This window comes from Mercenaria mercenaria, chromosome 11 (assembly GCF_021730395.1).
Source record: "Mercenaria mercenaria strain notata chromosome 11, MADL_Memer_1, whole genome shotgun sequence".
NCBI lineage: Eukaryota > Metazoa > Mollusca > Bivalvia > Venerida > Veneridae > Mercenaria > Mercenaria mercenaria.
Window position 1 is genome coordinate 7,351,139 of NC_069371.1, and position 13,514 is coordinate 7,364,652.

The window sequence follows — 13,514 nt, forward strand, 5'->3', positions numbered from 1 at the left end:
TTCAGATAATGGAGCACTCAAGCCGTGCTGAAATTTAGATAATGGCTGGACTAAAACCCCAGCAAAACGTTCTTGATTTCATAAACATTATGATGAAATAGTAAACAAACGCGCATGTTCTGTATAATATCCCAACGGAATTGATAGAACTATTCTTTGAAACATTTGAAATCAAAAACTCTTATTTTAGGTATACTTCAAGTTTGATTTCCAAGCTCCAAAACATTGCTCAGAGGATGATGTGGGAGGCTATACCCTGAAGAAATGTGGGAACAATGCAACAATTTTAAATGTTGGCCCTGAATTTACAAAGGTTTGAAAAAATAATTACCATCTAATAGCCCAACGAATAGTACTCAGTACAAATTAAAAGTCGGCTTCTAATATTGGAGACATTTTCAAAGCAGAAAGAAAAAAAAAACAAATTTTAGTTACTTTCTTACTATACATGAAAAAGAAAAAAAGCAAATTCACAGTGAAGCAGTAAACCGTAAATGAACCAACTCACTTAGAACATGTTGCAATTTCGGGCACCTTTTACATATAGACAAGCCTAGGAAACGAATATAAAATATGGAGTAAAATAAAAAGGGATACATTTGATAGAACAGTTCGACCACACTTGTCACAATATCATCATAAATGTGAAATACAAACGTAAATTTCTTTGTAAACAAGAATAGGTATCCCTCATATCACAAACAAACGAACTTTCCTAAGCTGATCTGTATTTTTGCAGAAGCCTATAACAATATACTGGAAGGGTTGGACCGATGATGAATACGGTTCTCAGATGTGGATGTATTATCTGGAACTTCACAAGCTTGTAGTAAAAGATGCTACACAGGAGCTAACAGAACGAAACCCAATTGGACCTATGGCAACAGCAGAGGTCAATCACATGGGTGATGTCGTACATTCCCATACATTTATACCTAAAGAACCAGGAATGTACAGGTAGTTGTCTGTTTTGCTTCAAGTATGGTGACTTTGTTCAGTCGCCTCGGCACCCGCAAAAGGACGCCAAGAACGGATGCCGCTCGACGTCTTCTCGTTCTGTCGTTCTCGAAAGACAGAAACAGAATGAAACCGCAAAATTTGTTTTATTTACGTTCTCTTGAGACAGCAAGACCGACATAAGTTATATGTATCTAGTTTGTTTCCAACGAAGAAGCATTGATTCATATTTCAGTATTGCGTGATATTCTAATGAGACAGAAGTTAAATTTTTCAACCGGCTTCATGTAAATACGAATCAAGCATGTCAGATCTAATTTTCTTTTACACCTTCGTTTATGATTTTAAAGCTTTCGTTCTTTTTATCATATTGCATGTTTGTGACGGGTGTCTTTCTTGCAGTTGTTTAATGGAAGTACGGGACATATCAAACAATTCAAGAATAACCAGAAGATTTGTACTTTATGACAATGTATCAGATGTTGAACTGAATACAGACAGTCCTTATGGACTGCATATATCGTCTGCAAGAAACCATACGGGGTTCAAGTGGCAGTCTACAGGAAGGGAAGGTAATTTTCAGGAACGGATTTATAGGGAGCAGACCCAATGATCGCCCTAAAATTTCGTGGAGCATTAATGTTTTAAATCGTATTAGAATAAATTGTCCATTCCATTTCCTCAAAAACAAGTGTAACATTCGTGCTCATAATTGCTTAAGCTGGGCAAATTATAATTATAATTAAAATTTTCTTGAAAATTTACAAACTTAAAAAAGTTATAACGACAAAACAATACATAGTGCTACGTTAGATTGTACTATTTGGTGTATATTTTCCGGAATATTGTCCGAGGCAAGCTGCCGCTGTAACGGTTAATTATTTCCACACTCAGCTTTTCCGGGAGAAAACAACTAGTTGTTGTCGTCTCTAGGGTGAACCGGTTCATTCCCCATATATTTAATTTTTGTTCAAAAACAATGGGGAAAAAGTGACCAGTTAGTCCACTCCTTAGGTGTCTTCACAAACAAGGCAGAAAAAAACTGTCTAGCTGTTTCATCCATGGTCAGTTTTACCTTTTAGGTTTACCTGACACGAAAGGGTGGCAGAAGAAACTAACTAGCTGATTTGTCTCATGGCTATATTTCTCCTTTTGTAAACAAAATGAGATAAAAGACACGAGTTTTCGTTCTTCCTACTGGTTAGTTTCCCATTCCCGATTTTCTGCGAACAAACTAACCAGTTAGTTTTTCTTTTACATCTCCTTGTTCAAAACGCCCCCCTAGTATGTTTTTACCCCTGTGATGTATATATATCTACATACCTGAATAACAGAAGAAGGCGAAGGAGAAGAAACTGACTGGATAATGAGGAAACTGACTATTTCCCTTAGTTTATGTATGCCTACATACCTGAATAATAAACATTGAATGTGAAGCGTCTGAATACTATCAGGTGGTTCATTTTGCATAACTGGATGATATAGAATAAACCAGCTAGTTCGGTTTTTCAAATATATGTTCTGTGTACAGACACTAAGATGAAGAACCTAACCAGGTGTGGATGGAATGGGATAGAAACCAATTCGTTATTTGCATTGGTGTCGGAACTAACTAAAGGGAGAAGAAAAACTGACGAAAGAAGAATAAACACATTAAACTGCATTATTTTCTGACCGGTACAAAACTAACTAGTGGTGGGAGAATCCAAAAGTTTATTTCTCCCTTCTATGTACAAAAGCTAAGGGGCGAAACCTTCAAGGAGAGAGAAAACATCAACTGATTTTTTTCTCCCCCTTTTGTGTACAAACACTAGGAGGAAAAATCTTACCCGGGAGGGGTGGAGAAAATATCAACACGGTTATTTTTCCTTGTTTGCGAACAAAAGCCACGGGAAAACTAACTAGTTGTTTGGTAACATGCCGGAGGGCTGGGAGATGGGCAAATGGCTTTTTGTTAAAAAACTAAGGGGATAAATTTAACAAGCGGGGATAAACCAACCAGTTGATTTTCTTCCGGGGAAAAGCTGACTGGAGAGAGGCTGGGCTGTTACACCTGTCCATAGAGAAATTCCGCTACCTTAGGTTATAGTTTTGAATTCAGAACAAAAACGTTACTTTTCAAAATTTGTCCAAGAAAATGTTAATGTTATGAATTTTGCTAGAATATATTTATATATCAAATATTTCGTACAAAATATGTTAGCTTAATTTGTTAACGGCCTGAGCAATGACTAAAGTTTTACTCTTTTTTTTTTGGTAACTTCCAAAAATGCCTGTTCATATGATCAGCTGAGCAAAGTATGACAGATTACATGTATATACAAATAAAATCAATTTGAGTGAACCAGTATGTTGATATGCAGTGTTGTTGATACCTGGGCTACCAATGCCTGAAAGATCAGCAGTAACAGCAGAATTCGCCTTGTGGCTTGAACTGTTGATATATTTAACGTTGTCACTTTAAACTCAACACAATACGACCAGAAAGTCTATTTAGAAGAAACAGTGTTAATAGGCTTAATTAATGATAGTAGTTAACGTAAGTAACCGAAGCTGTCTATAATGAACAGCTTCTGTTTCCTCATGTATTCAGCAAATTATACCTTATATTGTAAAACACATGCGTCAGCTGCGAAAGTAATTTTCTACACCCAGAAAAGTATTCTGGTGAAAATGTTTTGAAAAGAGTTTTAGTACTACATGGTCATTTTACCTTTTATAAAAATGCAAAATTAGAGATATAATGTGTGTATTCATTTGAACCAGTTGTCTTTAAATCGGCAGATTGTTTACATACAGTTAACTTTGCATGATACCTGTTTATTATGTATGCCATTGCAAACTCGTTTTTGAAGATAAATTCAAAACGAATCAAGATATTTAAAAAGTTCTTTTTACCATTAGTTTTAATCGTGTGTTTAAATAAAAAAGAAAAACACTGGAAGAATGTTCATGAAACGTTTAGCTTTTCGATCTTTTATTATTGATACATCAATTCGTCATGATTATACTACGGTCACGCACGTTTGTACGGAATAAACGACCCGGACATTTTACTTGGATCACAAGACTAGAAAAATTAACTTGGCTGAACTTGATCCTTGCTAAACTAAATCATTTTTCTCCGTAAAAATATTTCCAGGTCAAGAAACGCCAATCACTATTGATTGGACAGGCTACTTCATGAACAAAGCGCACGAAGACGGGTTTTACAACAATGAAATCCAGAGGTTCAAGCCTCAGTTTGAAAATTTAGAAGATGATGGTATCTTATTCACCCGAAAGTAAGTCTGTCTTATTCGCGAGTTTTTAGATATTAACCGAAGAGCTCTTTTTAACCCTGTTTTGCTATCTGTTTTTAGACTGAAGCTAGAACGTTAAAACATTTTAAAAGAAAAAAACATACATTTTATATTGTATCGAAGTGTAAACACAATCTACCTAGAACATTTCTAATTGTGATGTAAAATCGCATCTTGTGTACTTTGATTAGTATATCTGTGAACTGAAGTCTTTTTCATGTCCTTTTTCCTTGTAACAGAAGGATATTTTCATAGTTTTTACCTCAAATATCACATAAAATGCATCGCAGGTCGAAAGTGATGATTTTTTTTCTGATATATCGTCCACATCCAGTTCAATTTTGAATTACTTCAAAACAAAAGATTAGAATTTGTACGTACTGATAAAATCTGTGATTAAGAATAAGAAAAGAAAAAGTCTAAAACTAACCTTTTATGTATCATTTCATTTAAAATTGTCCCAGTCAGGTCAGTTTTAGTAGAACCTCAGTAATTGTGAGGAACCAAAGAGTAGTACATGTATTATGTCTGAACAACTTACTCAGACTATCAAGGGGCCTCCGCGGCCAAGTGGTAAAGGTCGCTGACTTCAAATCACTTGCCCCTCATCAGTGTGGGTTCGAGCCTCACTCGGGGCGTTGAATTCTTCATGTGAGGAAGCAATCAAGCTGGCTTACGGAATGTCGGTGGTTCTACCAAAGTACCCGCTCATGATAAAATAATGCACGGAGGGGCACCTAGGGTCTTCCTCCATTATCAAAGATGGAATGTCGGCATATGACCTAATATTATGTCAGTGCGACGTTAAACCCGACAAAATACTAGTAGATAAATACTCAGAATATCATTAATATGACGACTTTCTTTAAATTTACAATATGTGGAAATTACATAGTATTTAATACCTAAAACATTCCAAGATCTTACATGTCTTTTCTTTACCAATATATAGAAAAAACACAAACGGAAGGACGTATAATTTTATGTCGCCATGTTATAATTTAGGTCATACAGTACAGTCTTGAGATCCTGTAACACAGGATTTTCATATGAAATACCTTTTTCATTTATCAGATTTGTTGATCCAAGACTGGATGACGATGAAGGAGAAAGAACTCTTGATCCAATTCCAAACATCCATGGTATTGTTCAGTTCGAGTACCAGTATACCAGAGACGTTGTCTCCAAGCAACCCGGAGAGAACTGGACAGTCGTCTCTCCTCTCAGCGAGTCCACTACAATAACAGAAAAGATGAACAGCGGTACTTACCTGTTTCTATTTTGTTACCAATTATATTTTTACCACTTTGGCATAACACTGAAATAGAGATACACAAAGTTGAATAAAATTGTACTTCTTACATTCTTACCTGCCATTCAGCGAAATTTACTTGAAAATGTTCAGGTGACCAGATAAAGGTTTGGATACGAGCACGTGATATTCTTAACAACACAAAGATCGATTCTACTATGGTTACCACCGACTTTTCCCCACCATCAGTATCCAGTATAGATGATAACACGACAACTTATATGGTACTCAATATTCAAGACGGACCATTTAACTACTCCAGCAGGTAATAAAGGAATCACAGGTACTACCTGTAACCGGTATTTGAGTTAGTTTGAATTTATCTGAACTTGCGTAGTAAAATAACATTTACATTTTATGATTCGTTCTTACGATAAAGGCATTAAACAGCACCAGTCCTATCTTTCTCTTTTATTCTATGACAAATATCGTATTTATAATAAACATTAAAACATTTGTTTGTTTGCTCTGGGTTTAACGACGATTTTCAGCAGTATTTCGGCAATAAACCTAACCAGTCTTCCTAGATTCTAAACCAGTACAAGACTCCGTAAGTAACAGCCAACTTCCCCGCATGAATCAAAGGTTGAGGACATGTGATTTAAGACACAATGTCTTTTATCAAATCGTCACGGAGAACATACACCTCGTCCGGGAATCGAACTCACGACCCAGTCATTCGTTGATCTCGGCTTTCCCTATTGAGCTAAACGGGCTTACTATATCTAGATACAGTTTCTCATCTTTTTGATACTTGTATATATATACTGTATAATTCACTTAGAAAAATAATATCAATATGTAAATATTGTAAACATTATCCAAAGAAATATGAAATATTTTCAGTTACCAACTCGTACACTTTATTGGTTTGTAATGCTATTTTGTCAATATTACTCATCATTTAACATTTTATGTAATAGTTACAAAACAAGCTATTAGGAAGTTATTAACACTATTTGACATACTTAAATTACTTCGTTAAGTCCGTTTAAGTAAGAAATAATATAATACAGTTATCATACTAGTAGCTTAATCAGAGGTACTGTAGTCGGCTTTTTGAGCTATGTCAGTTCGGATCGCGTGGGGCTCGAAAGGGTGTAATCTATCCTTGCAAAATCCAAGAAAGCCAAATACGACATCCCAGATCAAGCTTCCATCACAGTGATACTTTTATCATGTACCTCCACCTTTCTTTTTGTTTTATTTTTGATACCCCCTCTTCTGCATTGCCAATTGTGAACCAATATATTTCAGTATTTTAACACAAACTGACCATATGTGGTTATCAAAGAACATGTTTTATCACAATTTCAGCATGTTTTTTTTAAATGTACATTTTACTAGCAATGCTCTACTAGAACTTGACTTCAAAGCATTGATAGTAAAAAGTGTATTTTTAAAACATGCTAAAATGTGACAAAACATGTTCTATGGTGTATAATCAAATACTGTAGCAGAATCATGGCTTAATTAACCTCAGCAATACGGAGAGGTTATACGCCTATGGAATATATCGAGACGATGTAGCGCGTGTGAATTATACACCCCGCGTATAACCGATTCGTATTGTTGAAAAATGTTAAAACATTATGGTGCTAAATATTATGTCTTCGGTGAAACATTTAGATGAAATATTGAAACACTATTTCGTGGCGCATGTGTGACATCAAATATAGTCTTAAATATGCTTGAAATATGTTGATCTCTTCAGTCATGGGCAAATATTAAAAACAACCAAGCACAATAACTCGTGTAGTTTATTTGGCCATATGATTGACATGTGTATCTTTGCGATTGTGAAACGTTTCATTAAAATCTACATCGCAGAATTTGTTTTTATTCGCAACAATGCTATTAAAACGTTTTCCCATAGACTTCCAATATGAGAATTGCATGAGGTCCAAAATTTTCAGATCAGTCTAGCAAAAAGTCAAGCACACGACCCTATCTTTTTTATTTGCCATTATTTTGCCATTTTTTTGTAAGTATTATCTAAGCCATTGAAAAATAAAAAGTTTATTCATATTTTATATGGTAGAAAATTGTTTGATCAAAATGTGTAAAACTACCTTAACAGTGTTAAATTACGGGACGTCCCGCCAAATAACTTAGGATTGCGTAGACAGCTAGGGATTTATTTTGTGCGCTTTATAATTGAGACAGTGCAAATGCATCTTAAATCATATCTTTTGATTCTGAAATGTCTGTTATATAAAGTAGTAGATCAAATATGGTATCTTTACTGGCGCCTGTATGGGACAAAATGATATGTTGACTTGGAGTCAATGCTTTCATGTTTTATACGAAAAGTGTTTTATGTCAGAAAAAAGAGATATACCATTTTGTGAACATTAGCACTAATGTTTATCGAGGCATTATGATAAAAGTTTTAAAATATGGTCTATACCTAGGCTGCATCTGACCGCTAGTGATACAGAGAGTGGTGTTCGCGAATTAGGTCTTGACATTTCAATAAAGGTGCCAGGTCAACCCGACATCAATGTGAAGAAGACTGTTAAAGCAAACACAGACGATGTAAGTATATCTAATAAGATTGTTGGTAGTGTTTAAGTCTTTATACCAAAGCATTTCGAGCAGATAATCTCCAGAATCAAGTGGCAGTTAACCCGATAAGACAACTTACTGATTTCCAGTTTTAAGAATTCTTACACTGTCTAAGACTCTTTTTCAAACTTTAAATTGTAGTATGATTGTAGTAAACATTTCAAATTTCAAATGTATTTAGCCTTGACTATATTGTTTCAATACACTCGAAAATATATTTCATATATTTATTTTGCTCCAAATCTCCGAACCTATAACAATAAAAAGCAACAAAAAGACTAGGAATTCTGCTTTACACTGCTTCCATGCCCAAGTAGTTGAGACCGCTGACTCGGATTACTAATACCGTTTCACTGTAGCATCACTCACTATCTTATGTTAGAATAACATTCCAGTTGTTCCAGTTGGCTTGCGGAAAGTCCATCAGTTCTAGCAAGTGCTTTAAGTAATTTCTGAAGAGGAATCCTACTATATTTGAAAAGACTTTAGCAGATTTTATTTGTATGGCCTGAGTTATGTTATTGTGACATAAATTCAAACACACAACAAGTAGTCTACTTTTTGATGCTCACGTTTCATTTTCTTTTTATCTACTCCTTTGTCAGACAAGACATCCTGACAGGGACGTCAGCTGTATAGAATCAAAGGACAAGAGTACCTGCTTCCTGCAGGATCAGACAGTATATCTAGACAACTGTTGGTTGACTGTGCCCGAGCAATCCCACCTATCTTCAGCCAGTGCTACTGTGAACGTCCTTGCCTACAACCAGGCCATGCTGACCAGCAGTGTCAGTTTTGAGGTATGTTAGGTTTCCGTTTCATAGGGTATTTTGTGATATTTCAATTTAATTTCTTTCCAAGTCTTGGGCGAGCTGTGGTTTTCCACTTTTTTTATTTTGATGCATTTATCGAGGAGTCGGTTTTATATTTATATTATAGCTATAGTTATTTGCTAGATAAAGCTGTAATATGTATTACTTGGTTGAAAGTTTACACATAACTTCATATCACAAGACATTCCTTCAAAGTCCACAGCCTCTTTAGAAGAAACATATAAAATCTGTAAAAGATTTAAACAGAATCGGAAATGGTAAACAGCCTTGTTGAGTAGTGTTCATAAAGGACTACATTACTTCACAGACATTACTACACAAGTTCCTTACTGATAAATATTTTCACGTCAAAGATGCATTGGTATGTGTAAGATAAACTAGAAGGTAGAATCAATATCATTAATGCAGTTAACATATAAGTAGGATTCACACTTTAACCCTAACCATGCTGGACACGATTGAGTCTGCCTTTGCGATCGGTGTAGATCATGATGAATCTTTTCTGTAAGCACCCCCTTTAACAGTTAATTGTACTCTCTAAATTCAAAGATGGACACGTTCATTATAGAAATTTAGCAGGGTAAGGTTTAATCTGTAAGTTCAATATGAGCATTCTCAACACTCTGTATGAGTCAATTCCACAAACCTTATTAAACATCTGAACACACTTTTGATACAAATTAAACACTTTCATTCTTGTCCACTGCTTTTATAACAAGTAAACTTTTAAAAATTAGCCTTATGTTGTTTGACTGGTGCTGTCATAAGAAATGTCGTTCTTACAACACAACAACGCTTTATTTAGCAATGAAACATACATGTATTTACAGATTCCGTCTGTCACCAAATTAACAGGATTGGAAAGATGTAAGTTGAAGCAGTACTTACTCTCGACAGTTTTCGTTTCTTGTATGTTAATCATCATGTGTAAAATAGCATGAAAGATAACACTGAATTTCGTTTGAAACTGTTTTAGGTAGCTTCTGAATGCATGAATATTGTGATTATTGTAAAATTATAACAACGACATCCTTACAAACATTCTTCAAGCATCTAAAATTTACCTGACCAACTGGTAAACACATTTTATTTATTTGAAAATTTTCCCATTAGCTGGTTTGAGTGAAATACACGTAATCATATTTATAAGGAGGTAGATTTCTATTTAAACCCTTATCATGCTGGACACGACTGATTTGGCTTTTTCGAGCAGTTTAGATCATGATTAGCCTACATATCCGTGCAGTCTGATCATGATCTGCACTGTTCATCATTCCTTTTAAATTCTTTTTAACAGTCAATGGCACTGTTCAAATTGAAAGATGGACAAGTTTAAACATTTAGCAGGGTAAGGGTTATTAAATATATATCAGCTGTCAGTGCAGTATAGTGAGTGTTTTCTCATGCAGCCATATGTCATGTTTTGTCCATATTTTCTAATTATATCCCACGGTTCTTTCTTTTGTACAGATACAGGGCCAAAGACGGCCAAAGTGGAAAATGTGCAGACCGGAAGTTTCCGAATCGAATGGGACTTCCCGAAAAAGATGTCTTGCTACGCAATACAGACAGAAATCATTATAATCTTATTTAAAAAGGTAATTCAGTTAACACTCCGTTCAGAGTTTGCTCTTAAAACAGGATCTAGATAATGGCGTGATGGAGCTATAGGCCTTCCTGCACCATTACAAATGTAAAGCGGTCATATGACCTTAAATGCTGGGATTCCAACAAAACAAAACAAGCAGAAACAAACAATGCGCAGGTCAAATCAGCACTGGAAAGATTATACTATAAAAAAGTTTTTCAAAACCACCTTCAAACAGTGTAGTAATGAAAGGGATACGCAAACCTTTGCCGAATAGTAACTGTCATCAAGGACGTGTCCAGTATTTCTTATATATAGAAAAAAGGCCTTTTTAACATTTCTTCCAAGGAGCACACTGATCTCCATTTTTATGGTTTAACGTCGCCCCGAAACAAGTATAGGTCATATGACGACTTTCCAGCTTTGATAGTGGAGGAAGACCCCAGGTGCCCCTCCGTGTATTATTTCATCACGAGCGGGCACCTGGGTAAAAAGACCGACCTTCCGTAAGCCAGCTGGATGGCTTCCTCACATGAAGAATTGAACGCCCCGAGTCAGGCTGAACCCACATCGGCGAGGGGCAAGTGATTTGAAGTCAGCGACATTAACCACTCGGCCACAGAGGCCCCCGCACACATATCTAACTTTGTAGGACTTTACAATCATTTATGATCTGCAACTGAACCCAGTTTCACAGATGAATTTTCCTGTGAAGTAGTAAAAATCCTGTAATAAAATGTACCCGCAAGTACTTGCCAAATAAAGATGAATTTTCAAAACTGAGCAGTTAATATGCTACTTATATGCAAAAAGTGCCAGTCGAATGTCAGTCTTTGGTTTGCTCTTTATCACACTGGGTATTCGGCTACCTACTCGTGTGAGCGGTACCGTCCCCGTGTGATTTATATACATGTAGGCTGTTTAGTGTAAATAAAAACAATGCCAACGTATGACATATACTTAAGGATGTTGAACATTTTATAGACAGAGATGGGTATATTTAACGACATGTTAACTAAGTTTTGGAAGTCACAATGATATACATAAAATGTCCAGAATCTACAACCGAGAGAATTTAGTTTTAAGGTAGGAAAATCATAACAAACCAAATAAGTTTCTTTACAGATTCGTCCAAGGCAATGTATTAATTCGTACTGGTGAAAATATCAGCCATCAATAATATTGATATGACTATAAAATTTGAAGAAAAATATCGAAATTCATGTATTTTGACGTTTTGAGAAGTATTTTTCTTTGTTCAAATTTCAAATAACTGAATTTGCCACTCTCCTTTGTAGAACTATACATGCTAAACTACAAAACGTATGGATCCTATACCTGCAGTTTGTTTTTGTTGATAAAATTTCAATTATATACACCCTGTCGCTGTTTTTGATGATACCTCTGACTGTGGATGAAAATAAAGAAAGATATCTACCCGTTTGCACATAGATACCGCCATTGTTATGTCAATGAACATTTATAAAATTCACCGTAGCAATTACTTCCCCTTACTGTACACTCAATGAACGCAATGGTAACCGCTGTGAGGAGCTTGGTAATTTATAAGAAATAGATGATAGAGTACATCATGTGAAACCCGACCTTAAGTAGATCTATTTTTAATAGAATGTTGACTTTTAAGATGTAAAGAAGTGTGAGTGGATCATGTTGGCAGTATTTCACCAATATTAAGCCTTCCCTAAAACCCATCAACTCCTACACATTATATCCTCTCGTCTCCTTGAAGTTCTTCTTCTTTTTCTCCTTCAGTCTCTTTCCAAAAACGACAAAACTTGTGGACGCACCGTGCACCTGTGCGTATGGTAAGACCTTCCTTTTCTTCCCGAAAGTGAATTCGGACCCTCTTCTCCTGATCTGCGCATGTATGCGTATAGGGTGAGGCTTCGGATTCATCAGTTATATCGTATCGGGTAATATACGCCTGTTTATAGGCGCATCCTCCATTAAGGTAGTGCTCATTACTCGACTTATTTACAAGTGCATACAATATGCACTACATTGTATATATAAGTGTCTTGCAGGTGAAGACTAACACAAGAAACAGAAGCAAATATTGAAATCCGGGTATCAGACCCTATCTCTTACTGAATCGACCCCTTAGTGTTTGTTCACACGCTCCTCACAGTGGCTACGTCACGCTACGCTACTTTAATATACATCAAGAGAGTTAATATGTCAGCAGATTTGTTTGTTCATATATAGTTAAACTCCCCTATATAAGATTCATAATCACCATTTGCAGTAGGCATACATATATTCACAACATGACAACAGACGCCATTACAGTAAAGATGATATTTTAATAAAGTTTAAGTATCAGACGATAATAACAAGTTCTAATAACTTTGAAATGATATACAAATAGTTACCTAGAACAAGCATAGGGTAGATTCGGGATTTTTATCAATGGGGCCCGCCAAACTGCAAAAAATATATAGTTTCACCAAAATTTCTCGTCGTTTTCATTTTTCTTTTCCCACCATTTTAGGTCTGATTTGCAACATTTTGATAATTAGCAAATTTCTTGAGGCTTGAATTTGTTTGACAAACCTGCAAACCTGCTAGAGGGGGTAACAATGAAACATTGTTGTTACTGTCAGTCTCAATTTCAATTTCTGCAGGGCCTACGGTCCTGGGTCTCTTCTGTTGACAGGGGCGTAGGAACGGAGGCGGAGGCAAGGGGGCATGTGCCTCCCAATCCTGGCCAAAACTGACAAAGTATCTTAATGTAACACTGAAATTTTAATAATAATAATAATGATTATATAATAATCTAATAAGTATGAAAACATAGGTTGTGCCCCTCAATCCCAAAATGTTTCTTACGGGCCTGGTTCAGGAACACACCACTGGCTTAGTGAATCAAATTCAGTCTCATACTGATCAGTTACATTCATCAGGATACTCAATATACTTCTATCTGCAGACAC

The 13,514-nt window shown here is 35.7% G+C and overlaps 1 protein-coding gene across 8 annotated transcripts in view; it reads left to right on the forward strand.

Annotated features, from left to right (window-relative positions):
- The window catches only part of LOC123532684 (uncharacterized), a 167,823-nt gene that overhangs the window by 133,751 nt on the left and 20,558 nt on the right, over positions 1-13,514 (forward strand). For 4 of the 8 annotated variants that reach the window (XM_045314218.2, XM_045314217.2, XM_053518476.1 and 1 more), the window contains exons 9-18: positions 191-313; positions 740-957; positions 1,360-1,529; positions 4,100-4,241; positions 5,334-5,521; positions 5,665-5,836; positions 7,986-8,109; positions 8,745-8,939; positions 9,803-9,839; positions 10,443-10,570. The exons of the other annotated variants lie outside the window; for them this stretch is intronic. In XM_045314218.2, coding sequence (XP_045170153.2) covers positions 191-313; positions 740-957; positions 1,360-1,529; positions 4,100-4,241; positions 5,334-5,521; positions 5,665-5,836; positions 7,986-8,109; positions 8,745-8,939; positions 9,803-9,839; positions 10,443-10,570 — 1,497 coding nt within the window. The remainder of the gene's footprint in view (positions 1-190; positions 314-739; positions 958-1,359; positions 1,530-4,099; positions 4,242-5,333; positions 5,522-5,664; positions 5,837-7,985; positions 8,110-8,744; positions 8,940-9,802; positions 9,840-10,442; positions 10,571-13,514) is intronic. 8 annotated transcript variants of the gene reach the window in all.